Source organism: Athalia rosae, chromosome 4 (assembly GCF_917208135.1).
Source record: "Athalia rosae chromosome 4, iyAthRosa1.1, whole genome shotgun sequence".
In the NCBI taxonomy this organism is placed as follows: Eukaryota; Metazoa; Arthropoda; class Insecta; order Hymenoptera; family Athaliidae; genus Athalia; species Athalia rosae.
The window spans coordinates 10,464,349-10,482,013 of record NC_064029.1 but is presented as its reverse complement, the minus strand read 5'-3'; the positions used below and the strand labels follow the sequence as shown (position 1 = coordinate 10,482,013).

At 41.5% G+C, this 17,665-nt stretch overlaps 6 protein-coding genes across 8 annotated transcripts; 2 read left to right on the top strand and 4 right to left on the bottom strand.

The window, feature by feature from the left end:
• Positions 1-136: 136 nt before the first annotated feature.
• Positions 137-4,651, bottom strand: LOC105693052 (xylosyltransferase oxt). Of its 2 annotated transcripts, XM_048653796.1 has the most exons (8): positions 4,514-4,651; positions 4,214-4,419; positions 3,690-4,108; positions 3,442-3,584; positions 2,889-3,055; positions 2,062-2,443; positions 824-1,800; positions 137-742 (listed from the first exon to the last, which is right to left on the bottom strand). In XM_048653796.1, the coding sequence occupies exons 2-8, from the start codon at positions 4,382-4,384 to the stop codon at positions 290-292; spliced, it is 2,712 nt and encodes a 903-aa protein (XP_048509753.1). In that variant the 5' UTR covers positions 4,385-4,419; positions 4,514-4,651; the 3' UTR covers positions 137-289. The 2 variants fall into 2 exon arrangements, with proteins under 2 accessions (XP_048509753.1, XP_012268134.2); XM_012412711.3 differs by having other exon boundaries at positions 4,214-4,637.
• A 96-nt stretch (positions 4,652-4,747) lies between these two features.
• LOC105693024 (NADH dehydrogenase [ubiquinone] flavoprotein 2, mitochondrial) lies at positions 4,748-6,195 on the top strand. Its single transcript, XM_012412667.3, has 4 exons — positions 4,748-4,926; positions 5,049-5,111; positions 5,202-5,660; positions 5,922-6,195. The coding sequence occupies exons 1-4, from the start codon at positions 4,891-4,893 to the stop codon at positions 6,096-6,098; spliced, it is 735 nt and encodes a 244-aa protein (XP_012268090.2). The 5' UTR covers positions 4,748-4,890; the 3' UTR covers positions 6,099-6,195.
• A 172-nt stretch (positions 6,196-6,367) lies between these two features.
• LOC105693023 (glutamate-rich WD repeat-containing protein 1) lies at positions 6,368-8,455 on the bottom strand. 2 transcript variants are annotated; one of them, XM_012412665.3, is made up of 4 exons: positions 8,323-8,455; positions 7,528-8,024; positions 6,978-7,385; positions 6,368-6,893 (listed from the first exon to the last, which is right to left on the bottom strand). In XM_012412665.3, the coding sequence occupies exons 2-4, from the start codon at positions 8,010-8,012 to the stop codon at positions 6,407-6,409; spliced, it is 1,380 nt and encodes a 459-aa protein (XP_012268088.2). In that variant the 5' UTR covers positions 8,013-8,024; positions 8,323-8,455; the 3' UTR covers positions 6,368-6,406. The 2 variants fall into 2 exon arrangements, with proteins under 2 accessions (XP_012268088.2, XP_048509763.1); XM_048653806.1 differs by lacking the exon at positions 8,323-8,455 and having other exon boundaries at positions 7,528-8,042.
• LOC105693022 (nudC domain-containing protein 1) lies at positions 8,404-10,884 on the top strand. Its single transcript, XM_012412662.3, has 4 exons — positions 8,404-8,680; positions 8,873-9,851; positions 9,927-10,288; positions 10,400-10,884. Exons 1-4 carry the CDS (start codon positions 8,560-8,562, stop codon positions 10,636-10,638), a joined length of 1,701 nt encoding a protein of 566 aa, XP_012268085.2. The 5' UTR covers positions 8,404-8,559; the 3' UTR covers positions 10,639-10,884.
• Positions 10,820-14,907, bottom strand: LOC105693021 (cap-specific mRNA (nucleoside-2'-O-)-methyltransferase 1). Its single transcript, XM_048653797.1, has 4 exons — positions 14,486-14,907; positions 14,102-14,319; positions 11,864-13,913; positions 10,820-11,795 (listed from the first exon to the last, which is right to left on the bottom strand). Exons 2-4 carry the CDS (start codon positions 14,118-14,120, stop codon positions 11,309-11,311), a joined length of 2,556 nt encoding a protein of 851 aa, XP_048509754.1. The 5' UTR covers positions 14,121-14,319; positions 14,486-14,907; the 3' UTR covers positions 10,820-11,308.
• A 349-nt stretch (positions 14,908-15,256) lies between these two features.
• Positions 15,257-17,660, bottom strand: LOC105692540 (heat shock protein 70 A1-like). Its single transcript, XM_020856379.3, has one exon. It carries the CDS (start codon positions 17,416-17,418, stop codon positions 15,490-15,492), a length of 1,929 nt encoding a protein of 642 aa, XP_020712038.2. The 5' UTR covers positions 17,419-17,660; the 3' UTR covers positions 15,257-15,489.
• Positions 17,661-17,665: the final 5 nt, after the last annotated feature.

Genomic DNA, 17,665 nt, shown 5'->3' with positions numbered 1-17,665 from the left:
AATCTGCTTTTGAAACGATTTGCTACGAAACGACCAAAGATCCCTATGAACTCGCATTCGATATATCGCACCGTCGCTATCCAACTTTTTCATTAACGACCAACTGCGATAGATAGAAGGGAAACGTTGGACGATGTTAAAAGTGGCACATAGTATATATTTTTATAAATACAAATACAACGATGTATTTACAGTCACGGTCATTATAAAAATATCTACGAGATGATCATACAAATATTTAATCAAGATTTAAATGGGAATGGGCAATGGCACATAATCGGTTGATTTCCTAACATAAGTTACATACATCTGATTTATAATCGGGACTTAGCGAACTCCAAGAAGTCTCCCCACATTTTTCAAGTTTTCCACGGATTTTTGACATTTGCATTGTCCAGCATGTATTCTTAATTCCATAATATTCAGATACCAGAGCATCGATCCAGCGGTCCAGTTCTGGGCCTATTCTCTGCTCTGTGTAACCTGAGTTGACATTAGTAGCGGTAGAGGAGCTTAGATAGTTGGTCCACCGGTGATTGGTGTTGTGCGTTACTTTGTAAGGTATCATAGGACCGTTGTGTATTTCTCGAGCCTTCCTCGATGTGATCTTTTGATTCCTCCAATATGCCAATGGTGTGATAAGAAAATTAAGTTTAGCCACCAAGTCTGACTCTGCCATAATGATCACATGCCAAGTACCAATGACTAATGGTTCCACAATTTGTGGCTTTACGTGACCAAACTGAAAACACATGAATAATTAGGAAAATCTATCCCACAGTTTGTTCCATAAGAGAAAGACCAAAAATTGTAGGTCACATACCAAGACAACTTCATCCACTTGTAATTGATTAACATCTGCCAATTGCCCATGGGGATCAACCCATAAGACTGATAGATTTCGCATGATAATAGAACCTACTGTTAGTTCATATGCTAGGATAGGTGATGATATCGGACTGATTCCTCCAAGCAAATTTCTGAATGTCTGTTCCTTTTGATCATACTCTGTATTGACGATAAGGCTACGTATTCGATTTTGCCAGGATTTGGTAATTGTGATATTACGTTTCAGGGATATTAGAGATTCCACTTGCTCTGGAAATTCATTCTGAAATGTTGAGGATTCTAAATTTTCTAAATCTTTGGTATTTGCATTGCATCGAATCAATATCCCTAAAAAACTATTCGATCGAAAATATGCGGTAGTTTCCAGCAACTTTATATGATTAAAGATATCAGGGTCAATGTTTAAATTTTTATAGGTAAGGCGAGCTAAGGAATTCGATATTGTCAACAGTGTGTCATCAGCCAGTGGGCTCACATCCGCATAATGATATAAGCTCTGCCAGTATGTGTCATAGCCCTTCAATTTCTGACTGGCGTTCACTTTTGAGGGATATATCCATTCTTCGGTACGATCTATAATTCTCTGGTCAATAGTCGGTTCAAATTTTCTAGCAAAGAACAAATTACGATCGGCGGTATTACGTATTCTTCCAAAATCTTCTGATTTGAAATCATTAGGGCTACAACCGCACCAATCGACGACAGCTCTATATTGACATTTACATCCCAACTTTCGTTTCCAGTTTGTGACATGAAGATTGTTGTCGATATAAGTATCACAAAATCGTGAATTTCTCAAAGCTGTATGGAAAAACGATTCTGCAGGTAAGAGTGTATGTTGGAACACTCTCAGCAATCCTGAAATCAGGGGATCTGGTTTCGGATCAGCGGCATATTCAACAAAATCTCGACTCAGGGCCACCCAATCGCTTCCTCCGTCAATTTGAATACCTGTGATATGAAAAATAAAGACTAGTCTTTGAATAGTAGAAATATAGCGTACTCTGTCAGTAACGGGCTAGATCGGTCGTGAGGAATATATGTCTGCTTAGCTTTGGGATCTTTTGACCTGTTAGCATTGTTAAAAGTTATTGGTACAGAACCCATGCAGCAATACCCCACCGACAAGCGCTATACGTTGGTTGATTGATTAGTAAGGATATAGATTCAGGTGGTAACAATAATAATATCAGTGAGTATCATATAGGATACCTGTTGGTAGCTTGCGGTCTCCTATGCGCCACATTCGTGCTTCACACTCGACGAAACTCTTGTCCAATCCTTGTTTTGTGACAAAACGTTGTACTTCTCTACCATGAGACTTGACGAAATTCATGCCTTTATTCAGCGAGAGAAATTCGGTAAGTCTCGTATCGCTTTTGACAGGGAAATCCGACTCTGATAAATTGACGAGAAAATCCCAGTTGTGATCTTGAGACAACATCTCGTTGGCGGAAGTTAAAAGGGTTGTTAAAAGGCTTGCGCCACCCCAAATACTCGCGTGACGCAGGCCCTCGCCCCTAGCTACTCTTATGTTCTTGTTTTTACATTTTCGCTCGACTTCCAGCATTTCTCGGAATATGTAATCTTGTCTCTGTAATAAAACACATATAATTACAAATTTCATTGATGTAAATATAAGATGTAATCCAAAAGCACTATTGAGCAATTTTATATTTTTAACAAATTCAAAGAATCGAAAGAAAGTAAGATTAGCTGAATTTTTTAGGTACTTTTTTGGATCGAAATGTTTTTTATAGTACAAGAAAAGTGCTGGATACCAAAGGTGAAAAACCATGGCATGATTCTCGGCTTATGCTATGGACTCTGAGAATATTTGTTAGGAATGCTCAGGGACGTCACTGTTTGAGCAGAATTGATAGTTTAGACTAGACTAATCTAAAGCTCTCGATGCACAGTTTGATTGAAATGCTGACCTGGCCTCACGGCGATCCAGATAGCCCAAGTGGCCTGGAAGGTATGAAGTATCCCACGATTGTTTACATCGGTATCCAGCACTCAATTATATTCTTAGTTACCGCATCGACGTGAATGTAGAAGAAGTGTGATGGATGATAGAGTACACTGATCAGACGCTTCACTTGACGACTAGCTCTCCCATTAACAGTCAATAAATATGCTACCCGAGCAGGCTTTTCTTTAGATGCCTTCGAACTGGTATTCTTTGCTTCTTGTGCCCTAAATTCTATAAAATAATTGGGATCAAGTTTGCCAATAAACCATATTAACGATAGAAACCTCTTGAAATTAGGTGCTCTATAGGGCAAGAACAAAATCTTGAAAAAAGTGCCTCATAAACTGTGGATAAGTTTCCAAAATAATCGTGGGTTGCATCGTAAAGTAGAGGCTCGACAGCACATCAGTTAAATAGCCCATTAGATACAAAAATATTAAATGTCATATGATTTCATAGCACTCTGTAAATTTGATGAAAAATTGGCAAAAAATGGACTACCTCATAGTAGGTATAATATTATTCGAATTGCGTATATCAATAGAGTACCATGTAGACTAAAAATTGATAGAGCAACTAAAAAAGACATCGATTGAAATACTGAGAACCAACGGTACTTTGTATCCCGTTCCAGAAGACATTAATGGTCAAATAGCCCCCACAAGACGACTTCGGATTTCCAGGACACTTCATGTTACAACTTGAGTCGGGTAAACGCCGCACTTGAGGTGGTTCCTCCATACCACAAAAGCACTCGATTCTGTAATACAAAAATTCTGGTTCAGTCTACAATAATTGTGTTGATAAGTAAAATGTACTAAATAAAGAGGATGATAGCAGATCAAAATTTAAACTGGATACTAACGAGTATTCTACGCCAGAATAAACATAGCCTGATTGTAGGCACATACTAGCACAGTATTCGGGTGAATTTTCACTTTTGTAAATGGCGTAATAACCTGTCAAAACCTTGAGGGTTTTGTCATCTTTAAAGCAGCCTAAATTCTTGGGTTTGTGAACAAAACCCGGCGAGTGTTGACAGGACGATTTCAAACTCTTGGGATACAGAGTACCCTGTTGACTGAGACAAGTTACATTGGCAATGTGCTGCTTGCATGACTGAGTTTGAGCTCGTGTGATTGCGCTCACAGCTTCTCTGCCACTTATTTCACAAGTGGGTGTAAAATTCAGTAATTTTACATCTAACTTCACTCTGGTAGTCCGATTGCGTCGGCTTCCTTTCATTGTGTTGGTGTCCAATTTGTCAGGAACAGACAATATAGCCTTCGAAGGAATACACGATTAAGATTATAAGCCTTGGTTCGAGTGAGAATGAAAATTAATCGATTCAGGTAAATTGAGAAAAATTAACACTCTTGGAATACCTACTTCGTTTGATGATGATTTCATGACCCCACGGCTTTCGTTCTCGAATGCAAAAAACGTGTAAGCTAGGTAAACTTGGACGCATAATATAGTGATGCCAAAGACAAAAAATATCTTATATTTTCGTAAACAATTAGACGATCTATTATCGAACTGGCGCTTCGCGGTTGCCATTTTCAATACTACTAGCGTTCACCAAAGTATGATATCTGTTTTCGAACGGCGAGAGGTAAAAACACTGAGCAGGAACGTGACATAGGAACACACAATGACTCTTATGACGAGCAACAAACTCTCACTAACAAATGGAAACTCGTGCAGTGATGATTTTTCTTTTGAACATACGTTATACCCGTTGAGTGAAGACTGATACCAGTCTTCACTCAACGGTTTTATCACTGAATAAAATTGGATTGGAGCAGCTGACGCTTACTTAAATCAGAGAGCAAGTGGAAACAAGAAGGTAGTTCACTTGTAAAATGCTGGACATATTTCTGAGCGTATGTGTGAGTGGTGAGACCTCTCACCGTACATGAGTCACATCAGTCGTCTCTAGAGGTTTGGGCTGTTGTACGGTTTCAATGTCCACGGTGGGCATACTCGCTCGACAAGTATTTTGATAGGTCCTAAACTTTATTATACAGCACGTAAACGTCAAAAGTAGTACGTAATTAGAAACCATGCTGGCGACGCTACAGAAGGCTCGCAGCCTTATGGTGAGGCTATTACTTCCATTGTGTGATCTAATTTATTGAACATTTCTTATGTAACTCTCATATATAACCTCGAATTCTGTGCATACACGAAGAATTTCCTGACATTTTTTTTTTTTCTGAAGGCTTTGAAAAATGTCAGAGGAGTGCAATCCTCCGCAAGCCGCTTATCGGATCACTTGTTTGTTGTAAGTTTCGAGCATTACTAATCAGCAATTTGACTGGCTGGTGATATTTCCTACCAAATCCTGTAAGGAGGGTTATTATTACGTTCACAGCACAGAGACTCTAATGAAAATAATCCTAATACTCCATTTGAGTTTGATGAGGCAAATAAAAAACGAGTTGAAGCAATCCTGGCGATATATCCCGAGGGTCACAAACGTGGAGCTATGATGCCATTGTTGGATTTGGCTCAACGCCAGCACGGTTGGCTGCCCATCTCAGCAATGCATAAAGTTGCAGAGATTCTCAAACTCCCAAATATGCGTGTCTATGAAGTTGCCACATTCTATACCATGTTCAATCGTCAACCAATAGGAAAATACCATGTCCAGGTCTGTACATGCACACCTTGTTGGCTGCGAGGATCTGACGAGGTGCTCCAAGCTGTTGAAAAAGTAACAAATTGCAAAGCTGGCCATACTTCCGCTGATAAACTTTTCACTGTCATCGAAGTTGAATGTTTAGGCGCCTGTGCCAATGCCCCTATGCTTCAAATAAATGACGACTATTACGTATGTATGAAAGAAAAATGTGGTTTGATTAATAACATTCTCAAGAGCAGTGATGGAAATGCGTTATTCGATATTTTTTCACAGATCTACCAAAATTATTATTAAAGTGATTTTGCCCCTTGAACTTACGAAGTTGAGCAATCTGTTATATGAAAGAAAAAAAATTAGTTTCAATCAATTGTATCAGTTGCATAATTTCATGAATCTCAATTGCATTTTTTATGGATATACTTAGATGTTCTGTAATTTATTCATCAACAGGAAGATCTCACTGCGGAAACTACAGAGAAAATAATAAATGCGCTAAAGAATGGTCAAGAAAAACCACCACCAGGCCCTCAGGTATCAGACCGTTTCGCTGCTGAGCCAGCGGGTGATCTTTCATCTTTAACTAGCCCACCACCTGGACCTGGTTTCAAAATCCGTTCAGATTTGTAGAGACCAACCAGCAGTTGTTCTTTGAAAGTAGATATGACTCACATGGGTTGAATAACTCTGCCACTTGCATAGACCAATAAATCATAGATCGTTAGTATTTGATGATATTTTACAAATGATTCTTGAACCCAATAACTCAAGTTCCCCATAAATTCGAGTACTTTTCAGATGGGTCAAAATACTCTGTATCTATGTAATGTGTACCAAATACGGTTCTCTGTGCAACTGTATTCTTTTCTCCTTCCAGTACATCATAAAGTTTATAGACATTTAGTTTTTTATGGTAATTTATTTCAATAAAATGCATTTCATACGCTGATTGTACGAAATACATTGAATCCAGAATGAGCAGTAGATATAAGAATTCCTGGGCATTGCGGATGCCAATGTAATTCTTTTACATCTGTCTGCCCTTGATGGATGAACAGTAACTGAGGTGGTAATCCTGCCAACTGAATGTCTGTTTCCTCCATGTTATCAGCTTCCACTGAAAGATCCCACTGTGCGATTTGATCATCAGCACCAGCAGATGCAAAAACAGTCGCTTCGTCAGGGTTCCATTCAACACTGGTTATTGGTGATGTATGCTGTTTAAACGTTGCAACTGGTTTGGTACCAGTAGGACGGAATTGCCGCAGATCCCAGATATGTAAAATTCCATCATCACCACCAGAAACAAGAAAACGTGATTCTTTTCGATTCCAAGAGATAACATTTACGTCAGCCCCATGTGCTTCTGTTGCTGTTAACATGCATGCCGCTTGAGGACTTGCTCTAGTATCCCAAATCTTAATACTAAAAGAAGTGCTATGTTAAAATTTGTATTGATAAAAATCAGATAGAACACTGAATTAATTTCCAGCAAATTGTGTATCAAACCTTTTATCGACGGAGCAGGATGCCAAGACATGTCTTTCATTTGGGGACCATTGCAAGTCTTCAACACTGTGCGGTGCATGAGAGTTATAAGGCCTTTGATCCACATACCAGTCTTGTCCTCCACTGCTACCGCTTAAGTGCCAAATGTGAATATTGCCTTTAAAATCTCCTGAAGCAAGAGATCCTTCTTCGGTAGGGCACCAATCCAAACCATATCCCTCCTGGAGATGACCCTTGAAGGTGAATATTGGCTTTGCTCCATTATCCCCTTGTTCGGTTCGTTTGCGATAATTACTCAGTAACAGTGGGTCATCGATGGCTCTTAATTGTTCATTTAAATCCCAAAGAGAAACTCGTCCCAATTCGCTCCAACTTGCAGCCAAAACCTTGTTCCCAACATGCGTACACCTATTGAAACAATAATACAGAAATGATTCTGTCAACAATCAGAATAATATCAGATTTTCATAAGATGATTTGACCCTAGATACATTTTGTTCTTTATCTGTGACCCTATTTGATTTGTTTTCTGCTCCACAAAACTTTTTACCTAACTCTATTCACACAGCCTTGATGTTTTATTGAAGCCACTGTCATAACAGGTGCTCGAGCTTCATCATCCTCGTCGTCAGAATCAGAGTCTTCAGCATCGGAGTCTTCACTGCTTCGAGTTGTGGCATGTAAGTTGGACATTTTCATCACAAGTAAGTTATTCATATGGGTTCTTGCAGCTTGCGTACCAGCGAGAATATACATTGACATGGGATATGCTTCACGTGAATTTCCAGCATCATCTCTGATGATATCAAAGCTCAGACATGGAGCTCCTGTTTGTGCTTGGTGCAACAGTCTATAAGCTGAACGATCTGCGACCAATTCTTCTCCTTTCTCTAGCGGTTGACCTGGTAAGTAAATTTTACCCTGTTCCTCTTTTTCATCACTTTCCTCATCTTCCATGTCTTCTTCGTCATCTTCATCATCTTCATCTTCCTCCCGTATTTCATCTTCAGCCATCGGTTCATCAACCTTGTCCATGATTTTTCTGTTCTAAATATCAAAAAGTATTTAGCATACACAGTGTAAGGCTGTCCACTGAAAAACGGTCTTCACAAAAATTCAGAACTATTCTGCAAGGACCTGAAATACCCCAGTGCACAATTGAGACGAGATTCCGGGAGAGGTTGAGCATGAGCATTCTTATAAATACGCCTAACCTTAGACAAACTTCTCTACTTCTTTATTTACTGAATATGTATCTCGTCCCGTAATATTAATCTATTTGGACTTCACGCTGAATGAATATATTTGTAATCCTGTATGATATTTCTGCATGAGCTATATTTACCTAGATTGAAAATTTAACAACTGTCCGCACGTGCCATGGAGATTCTACAAACTACAAACCTATAACAAACCGTCAAACATGTGGGAGGTTTGGCTCCAGGTTAGGATCTCTATAGTACAGGCGTCATGCGTACAACAACAGTTGAATCATGGTTGAACATCTCTCCGGTGTCAACCGATGTTGAGATGTCATCCAAACTGTGATTGACGAACATCGTGAATATTCTACAGTAAAATAATGAGTTTAATGCCTCATATCATCGAACTGCGTCCTGATAAGGGTCTGTTGGACCCCGATTTCGAGAAATACCAATTCGTCGACGACCCAGTTCTTATTTTAGAGAAAAGGTTGGAGAAAGGTAAACAAATAATGTACAGCATAAGCTATGCAGTTTGAGCATTTATGCACCAATTTCACTTACAAGATGATTCTTAATTATCATTGCAATCTTACATATTCAACATAATATGAATCTGAAAAGTAGTTGCTGATAAATAGCACATGCTATCTGTAATTAGTAGAGAATGAATCACGCTGTCTGGTTTTTCAGAGGTGCTTCGAGTCGAACCTTCTGCTTCTCAAGATTCTTGGCTTGAAACAAGGTCTTTTGCATACCACAATCATTTGTTTAAAAATCCATTTGACAAAAAATGTTACTTCATTAACAAGGATTACGAATTATGGTACCTAGATGGGAGCGGTACTCTAGAATTTATATATGCCCTTACAAAAGCATCACTGGAGTCTGTTAGCCCAGTATATAACCCTTCTCTGAGTTTTGCCTCTCAGAACATAATTGTTGCTTCAAATGGCCATTGCAATTTGGAAATAATATTAAAACAAGGTTCACAAATATTACGATCATCCATATTCAACGATATTGAACCTGGTATTATTTTGAATTCGGTCTGCGTGAAAAATCAATCTTTAATTAATGTCGCAATGTGCTTCATAATTGAGGATAATGGTAAAAAGTACTCGGAAATCGTTTTGTATTCATATTCTTCCACAGACTCAGATCAACTATTATCAGATGTAAAACTTGCTAGCAAAAGAGTTCTGAGAGTAAAGGGAGCTGTTGAATATGCTAATTTAGAGTCGAATGGGATGTATTTACACTTAATGAGCCAAGACTCTGCCACATTTGTCTTTGATTCTTCAAATCCAATATGTAATGATTTACCAGTAGATAACAGTCAAGAAATTAATATACCAAAATACTGCTGGTCTCAGGATGAAGACACTCTAACTGTTTGGGTGAAAATTCTTGACGGAGTCGATAAGAATCAAATTAAAGTCTGTGTTAAGCCTAATAATATCCATATCAGATGTCAAGATCTCCTATTAATAACTGGCGAAAGCGGACACAGGTTGGATCCGGATTTAACAACATGGTCACATGAAAAAGATACACTGAAAATTGAACTATTTAAAAGCGATGCTGGGTTAATGTGGCATGAATTAATCAAGGGTGATACCGGTGGCGAATGCTTGCCAAATGAGGCATTAGCATCTGAAGTGCATAGCAGGTATACTGTTTTTTCTACATTATTCTAATGAATTTCTCTCATATTCCCACAATTCATCTTTATTCTCAATTTCAGATTAGCACATCTATGTACATCTCAGCCAGATATTGAGACTGGCCATCCAATTTTAGGATTCAACTCGGAGCAGCTTGAGGAATGTGATATCCAAGAGAGAGAAAATCACCTACAAAGAATCCATCTAAGTTCACACAAGACCACTCATCTTGCAATTCTAGGTGCAAACAACCATTTAATGTTTACTCGAAAAGTAAAATCTGGACAGATTCTGTGCTTGAGACACGATCACGACGGTTGTCTTTGGATTGCTAGTGAAAATGATGGTGATGAATGGAATTTGAAGCACATCTCCACATTTCCTGGTTTTGGATACGTCGAGGCAAGCAAGACGAACAAAAAGTTTTGCATATCTTCTCCCAGTAAGTGCGAGCTCAGTAATGAAAAAATTTGCTATAACCAGTTTGTTTATGATGATTCGGACTGAGGATAGAAAAGATGTACATATTTGAATAAGACTACTCTTGTTGCAGATGGTTTGTACGTGGCAATAGTGGAACATGCAAGGCACATTTTCTTATACGAAAAACCAATTGGAAATTCTCGAATTGGTCACCAGCGTATTATTGACTTGGGCTGCGAAGCACAAGCTAATCTTGTTTTAGGAGCAGTCGCATCAAATAGTCATTTTTATTTACTCACCAAAAATAAATTATACCAATTGCAGCTGAATTCTGGCCAAGTCGAAGATGGTACTACAATGTTACAATAAAAGACTTGATCATTTCTTAATCGCCGTATCATCATTGAACGTTGTTACGTGGATACTGTTTCTTTGAAGAGAGAAAGATTGTACATAAAAATTTTTACTTTATAAAATCTGAGTTAAAAATCTATAGGTCAATTTCTTCAGATTATGAACGCTAAATGAAATTGTATAAGTACACGAGGCATGATTACGGAAAAGTTTTGTAATTTACATCTTTGACAAAAATAAATATTTTTCTTTCATTTTAGAGAAAATGATCAACATTTGGATAACAATAATAACGATATTGAAAATGATAATGGTACTGATAATTTTCATCTTTCAAATTTATGTAGCAAGTCCTTTGGAAACATCTTGAACAGAACTGTCTTTCAATCAAGGCAGCTTTATTTGACGAAAATTGAAGATGAGATTCTTTTTAAGAATGGCACAATAGAAGACAGAAATTGGTAAGATACAGAAATTGACGATATACTTTCATGGTAAATGAGGAGCTTTGGTACTTATCTGCACTAATTATCAGCATTGAGTATCGGCCCTACTCATTCTTCAAAATAAGTAAGTTTACTATTATGAATCAAACGTTGGTATGGTCAATTAATTGATAGTCTTCATCACAATAATTTGCAATAACCTTTGATATGCAGGTTTTTTTGTCAACATTTCAGAAGAATTAGGGCTTGGCTCTAACCCTATTTGCAAGATCATCTCGAGTCAGGTCACGAGAAGGTGGCCAAAACCAAACGATTCGTTTTGTAAAACTGTCATCAAATTTAGCAACAGCATTAGCTGGCCTGTCTACTTCATATTTTTTTTCGTTCGTTTTACAATTAAAGTAATAGTGGTGATTTGTTGAACGACTCAGATTTCTGGACCACGGGTATTTTGTTGCTTTTAAAAAGAGGATACTGTTCATCACGAAATAATAGGGCTCATCGCTACTTCTATCGTTTAAGTTAGAGTCCGGTTTTGGTTCATAGGTCATAGCTGGAGAACCACCTCTCTTCATGGATCGAGTTTTCAGGCGTGGATATAAATCGTTTTCCAAGCCTGCTTGTAGTCTATACAGATTTTTAGCACGCACTCGTGCGTACTGTTGCTGATGTGTCGGATCTTGTGGTTTCCTCAGAGCATTACAGAATTTTGTTATATTTGCCATTCTGTAACGAAATAGAGATTAAGTTCACACCAAATTGGGGTTTAAGGATTGTGTTGCCAATTATTTTACCTCTCGGTCAAATGCATGTGACTGACATTGACACCACCAAGGAAATGAGCGTCAAAAATATGAAGAGCAAAAGTTTTGAGCTGTGAGCGCCATTCCCCCCGCAGCTCACTGACTTTTTCCGCAAACACAAGGGTATTTGCGGGAAGTTCTAATGTAAGGTTCGTTTCACGTATCCAGGTGCCTTTCTCCAATCGAAACACATTAGATCTTCCAAGACCCAGGTAAAGCATAGCCAGTTGTTTATCAGATTCTCTGCCTGATGCACTAGGCATGCAAAACCAGTCCAATGGAGAAGCAACTAAAGTGGCGACATTTTTTTCTGAAAGTTCATTGTGGGACGCCGAGAGGAAGCTCAGAGAAGAACTTGTAAATAGGCTCTGCAAGCGTGCTTGAGGGTTACCAACGTTGGGCGCCGTTCGACTTTTGATCGGCAAACCCCAATGAGCCAGGCACGCCCTCCTCATGTCTGCTTGAGTTGGTTCCGTGAGAGTAGGATTGTTACAAAAGGCAGCTATTTTAATGAGCCCTATAATTTGCTTTCTACCCAATATGTCATTCGACTCGTTTATGTAAGTCTTGAAATTTTTATCACTCTCTAATTCGCTTGGAGATACGATTTGAACTACATCGACATTGTTTTGCCCTGGGTGAAGAAGTTTCTTATTTATCTTTGCTAAATATTCTGTTACATGTGACACATTCGGTTTCTTATGCAGGCATATTAGGTATCTCTCAGAATTTGCAGGGCGAGAAGAATTGGGTTTGAATATACAAATCCGATCAAAGCAGCGATACATTAAATAAACAAGACCAACACTGAAATGGGTGAAGAGATCAAATAGTTTCACTACAAAGTGGCCGCCCTCCCTCACAATCATAAGAGCTACTAGACACTGGCATAAATATAATTGTTTGGACAATATCTCTTGGATGTTTTCTTGACCTTCAACTGAAAAACCACCATCAGCCATCATAAAATGTACCCCTTTTTCTCCAGTTTCTTTCATTATCAAATTGCGAAACCCTGTCTGATTTTCAAGATCATAGACATCTCCATTTTGTTTTGGTCCATAGTATGGATGAAAAGTTTCACACGGCCCTGCATAGAATTCATCTAATTTGAAATCATTCTCCCCCTTCAGTGTGAAACCAAATCCTTTAGCATGCCACTGTTTTTTCGATAAAACATACTCGCTGAATCCTCCAGGTCCTGCACAAACGTCTGCAAAATATAATAACTCATTTGGATGTAAATTCTGCGGTTCGGTGAACTTGAAATCACAAGCTTTATCTATGTTAGCCATCTTAACAGCTGCTCGATTTAGGAAAAATGCTCCTCGAATTGTCTCAAATGGATTTGAACGTGTACGAGCACGTCGTAACTCATGTCCATCAAGTCTATCGAATACAGACTTTGCACTCAAAACACCTCGCAGAATATCTTCATTACAGAATGAAAGCTCATCATCAATTACAGACTTTTTGGGCCCAAATTCCAGCCAGTTCTGTAATTCGTCTATAGTTGGTGCTGAAGAGTGCGTATTTCTTAACCAGTCCATATCCTCTTGGACTTTTATTTCTTCTAGAGTTGGATCCCATTGCTGACTCGCAGCATCTAAACCTGGTATATGCAGGCCCAGACCCCTGCGACCGCGCTGGGTTGACATTTCTACTGGTTCTAAACGACCTTGGCTTTTTTTACCTAACCCAGTTCCTGACTTATAACCCATATTAGCCATCATTCTATGGACTTTGACATCAGCTGTACTGCTGCTGTGTGCCACATCTTCATTACGACTTCTTTTGATAGGAAGTGCAGAACTTTCTTCTGAATCTGTACTTTTATGGCCCCGCTTTCGTCCTAACTTAGAATGTGTTTCATTTATCAATTGGTGACTGAGATCATTCATCGTTGTTTTTGGCTCTGTATCTGAGCTAGATGATTTTTGTCCATCACCATCTAGACTTTCCTCTGGTTCAATGATAACATTGATCTTGGATTGCCCCCCAAAGCCAACACGGGGAGGGTCATTTTCACTGTCGCTTGAGTCTATAAAATATAAATCATTTTGATACAAAGTTTTGAATCGGACAGATGCGTTCTTATTAGGTATGACAAGTTAGTGGATTTTACAAGTTGATCGTTGAAAAGACAACTAAACATTGCTTATGGATTTAACTATATCCTTTATCTAGGGCGCGATTTCTTTTGGTAAATAACAAACATAATAAACTTACCGCTTAACCTCGGCTCCATGCTGACCCAATTGAACTCAAGCTACGTGAATTCTACTACTTAAACTATTGTAGGGATCATCCACATACGCGCTATAGTAATCTTTAATTACTAATCAACATAGGAATTAATTTAGGGTCCTGCATATTTATACAGATGTAATTCGGTGGTTCATCAGAGTCGGCACTTCACCAGCTTTTATTCCTACGGGTTTCAACTACTGGAGAACGACAAACACTGATAAAGTAGATAGGTTACGTTAACAATAGGCTACGAATTCACTATCTACGAATCAACGAAATTCATTGCTACGAATTCGTTGCAATAGGTGCGTTGAGTGTAGATATGGGTATAGAAGTGAAGCTAGGGCGAGGGGCTTGACCAACCTGAGACGGCAGGGAAAAAACGGTTTCGTATCCAGCCACCAAGGCGCGCTACTAGGTATCTTGAAGGCTTGGATACGCGGATCCCACACACACGAGTAGCTTCCGCAGTGTGGGTGAGCTCAACCTGTGTGGGACTGTAGATGTAATGTAGATGGCCGAAAAATGAGATCCTTGCACGCGCTGCTATGTCTAGTTTGCAAATCCAATGACGTGAAAATTCTTGCTACTGCAGATTAAAATATATGCAAGAGCTCATTGGATTTTTAATGACATCTAGAAAAACGTGCAAAACTGTGAGACACACATAAAAAATTACAAGTTATAAACAATCAAATTTCCAAAAAACAGGTACATCAGTTTTTGGAAATTACTCAAAAACTATGGGTAGGCAATGGGGGTGTAAGCAACGATAGAGCTGAACAACACGAGCGTTGAATGATGATTGGTAACTAATCTTCAGTCAACGCCAGGTATCGCTGCTCTCGTGTTCGAATTTCCGCGCAGGATTGTAAATTTGAAATGGGTCGCGAGCTGAATTTTTGACGATGGAACGGACTTGAGTCTATGACCGGGTCATCGACTGCACGATTAGGTAGTATCTCGACGATGAAATTTTATTTCACAACAACTCTGTTCGCGGGAGTATTTGAACAAAGCCACGATGACATTCGCGCGATGCACGACATCAAGAGAATGAACGACGCATTGAGCGTGGCAAACTGATAATAAGGGGGAGAAAAAAGGTTGACTTGATGGAATAAAAACGCGCGATTATAAAAAGTATACATTTTGTTCGTTTATTCACGTACCATGGAAACGTCTCACACGCATACATTCGGCATCAGTCATCCGTCAGTTAATAAATTAATCTTAGGTCTAAGCTGTTTACAATAAATGCGCTGCACTATTTTTACATTTATTTATGTACAATCACCGGTGACGGCGATGTCATCGGTAGGAACAAATCATCAATACTTCGGGTACGGGTATAGCGCGGCTCGACTTTAGTCGACCTCTTCGACGGTGGGTCCGGAGTGGTTTCCTCCCGCCTGCCTGAACTGGGCTCCGCAGTCCTGAGCCCCGGGTGCGGCGTTGCCAGCTCCTTGGTGAAGTTTGGCCATCACCGCGGAGCACCGCTTCTGGAGCGCCTCCAATTTGTCTCGGTACTCGTCCTTTTCGGCGAGAGAGTTGTTGTCCAGCCAACGGACGGTCTCCTCGCAGATGGTGGCGACCGCCTCCCTGTCCTCCTGCGGGAGTCGCTCGGCGTGCTCTTGCAACGCCTGTTTCACGGTGAAGACGTAGCCCTCGAGTTCGTTCCTCGCGGCGACCCGTTCCCGTTGCTCCCGGTCCTGCTCTCTGTACCGGTCGGCCTCCGCCAGCATGCGGTCGATCTCTTCGCGGGAGAGGCGACCCTTGTCGTTGGTGATGCGCACGTCGCTGCTGCGTCCGCTGGCCGTGTCCTTGGCGGTCACGTGGAGAATCCCGTTGGCGTCCAGGTCGAAGGTGACCTCGATCTTAGGGAGGCCGCGTGGCGCGGGGGCGATGCCGCTCAGTTCGAATCGTCCCAGGAGGTTGTTGTCCTTGGTCATCGCTCGTTCGCCCTCGAAGACCTGGACGGAGACGCCGGGTTGATTGTCGGCGTAGGTGGTGAACGTTTGCGTCTGTTTGCAGGGGATGCGGGCGTTGCGCTCGATTATGTTGGTCATTACCCCGCCGGCGGTCTCGATGCCGAGGGAGAGCGGCGCGACGTCGACGAGCAGTACGTCCTGTAGTTTCGAGCAGGTGTCGCCCTCGCCGCTCAGGATGGCCGCTTGCACCGCGGCTCCGTAGGCCACCGCCTCGTCGGGGTTTATGGATAGATTGAGCTGCTTGCCGCAGAAGAAGTTCTGCAGCAGGCTCTGGATCTTGGGGATACGCGTCGAACCCCCGACGAGGACGATGTCGTGGATCGCCCCCTTGTCCATCTTCGCGTCGGCTAACGCCTTCTCGACCGGAGCGAGTGTTCCTCGGAAGAGGTCGGCGCAAAGTTCCTCGAATCGGGCTCTCGACACTTTTGTGTAAAAGTCGATTCCCTCGAAGAGGGCGTCGATCTCTACGCTCGCCTCGGTACTGGAGGAAAGCGTTCGCTTGGCTCTTTCCGCGGCGGTGCGCAGCCGGCGAACGGCGCGCGGATTCTTTCTGAGATTCTTCCTGTACTTGCGCTCAAACTCCGCGGCGAAGTGGTCGACGAGCCGTGAGTCGAAGTCTTCGCCACCGAGGTGGGTGTCGCCGGCGGTCGCCCTGACCTCGAAGAGCGAACCCTCGTCGATCGACAGAATCGACACGTCGAAGGTGCCGCCGCCGAGATCGAAGATCAGGACGTTGCGCTCGCCTTTGAGATTTTTGTCGAGGCCGTAGGCGAGGGCGGCGGCGGTCGGTTCGTTGATGATCCTGAGGACGTTGAGCCCGGCGATGGCGCCGGCGTCCTTCGTCGCCTGCCTCTGCGAGTCGTTGAAATAGGCGGGTACCGTGACCACCGCGTCTCTGACCTTTTGTCCCAGGTAGGCCTCCGCCGTCTCCTTCATCTTCGTCAGCACCATGGAGCTGATCTCCTCCGGGTTGAAACGTTTCGTCTCGCCGCGGAATTCCACTTGGATCTTCGGTTTGCCGGCTTCGTCGACGACCCGGAAAGGCCAGTGCTTGGCGTCGGCCTGGACTTTGGGGTCGTCGAATCGCCGCCCGATGAGTCGCTTGGCGTCGAACACCGTGTTCGAGGGGTTCATCGCCACCTGGTTCTTGGCAGCATCTCCGATCAGTCGCTCGGTGTCCGTGAACGCGACGTAGCTGGGGGTCGTTCTGTTCCCTTGGTCGTTGGCTATGATTTCGACCTTTCCCTGCTGCCAGACCCCGACGCAGGAGTAGGTTGTTCCCAAATCGATTCCAATTGCGGGCATTTCTATTATTCTGTCGCTGCTTATTTCACAATGTGATCTTATTATTTCACTCGTTCTACGCTGATTTACGTCTGTCCTTGAACTTTCCAACTCGTTTGTTCGCTTTGCAATGTTAGAGATCGTCTCTCGAATCTCGTTCAATTTTGCTTCTCGTACTTGTGTTTCGCTTGGCTTTCGTTTGAATACTGACGTGATCCGCGCGCTCGCACCTATTTATATTCCCGCTCGGATCTCTCGACGCCGCGCG

What these genes read in the sequence shown, in the direction of transcription:
- LOC105693021 (XM_048653797.1), bottom strand. An exon ending in CACATGCATTTGACCGAGAG is followed by an intron (nt 11,796 to 11,863) that starts GTAAAATAATTG and finishes ATTTCGTTACAG; the next exon opens with AATGGCAAATATAACAAAAT.
- LOC105693024 (XM_012412667.3), top strand. Translation starts at nt 4,891, where the DNA reads ATGCTGGCGACGCTACAGAAGGCTCGCAGCCTTATG. An exon ending in TATCGGATCACTTGTTTGTT is followed by an intron (nt 5,112 to 5,201) that starts GTAAGTTTCGAG and finishes TTACGTTCACAG; the next exon opens with CACAGAGACTCTAATGAAAA. An exon ending in AAATAAATGACGACTATTAC is followed by an intron (nt 5,661 to 5,921) that starts GTATGTATGAAA and finishes ATTCATCAACAG; the next exon opens with GAAGATCTCACTGCGGAAAC.
- LOC105692540 (XM_020856379.3), bottom strand. Translation starts at nt 17,418, where the DNA reads ATGCCCGCAATTGGAATCGATTTGGGAACAACCTACTCCTGCGTCGGG.
- LOC105693052 (XM_048653796.1), bottom strand. Translation starts at nt 4,384, where the DNA reads ATGGCAACCGCGAAGCGCCAGTTCGATAATAGATCGTCTAATTGTTTA. An exon ending in TGAAATCATCATCAAACGAA is followed by an intron (nt 4,109 to 4,213) that starts GTAGGTATTCCA and finishes ATTCCTTCGAAG; the next exon opens with GCTATATTGTCTGTTCCTGA. An exon ending in AAGTGGATGAAGTTGTCTTG is followed by an intron (nt 743 to 823) that starts GTATGTGACCTA and finishes ATGTGTTTTCAG; the next exon opens with TTTGGTCACGTAAAGCCACA.
- LOC105693023 (XM_012412665.3), bottom strand. Translation starts at nt 8,012, where the DNA reads ATGGACAAGGTTGATGAACCGATGGCTGAAGATGAAATACGGGAGGAA. An exon ending in GGCTGTGTGAATAGAGTTAG is followed by an intron (nt 7,386 to 7,527) that starts GTAAAAAGTTTT and finishes TTGTTTCAATAG; the next exon opens with GTGTACGCATGTTGGGAACA. An exon ending in TCCTGCTCCGTCGATAAAAG is followed by an intron (nt 6,894 to 6,977) that starts GTTTGATACACA and finishes CACTTCTTTTAG; the next exon opens with TATTAAGATTTGGGATACTA.
- LOC105693022 (XM_012412662.3), top strand. Translation starts at nt 8,560, where the DNA reads ATGAGTTTAATGCCTCATATCATCGAACTGCGTCCTGATAAGGGTCTG. An exon ending in AGAGAAAAGGTTGGAGAAAG is followed by an intron (nt 8,681 to 8,872) that starts GTAAACAAATAA and finishes CTGGTTTTTCAG; the next exon opens with AGGTGCTTCGAGTCGAACCT. An exon ending in GTTTTGCATATCTTCTCCCA is followed by an intron (nt 10,289 to 10,399) that starts GTAAGTGCGAGC and finishes CTCTTGTTGCAG; the next exon opens with ATGGTTTGTACGTGGCAATA.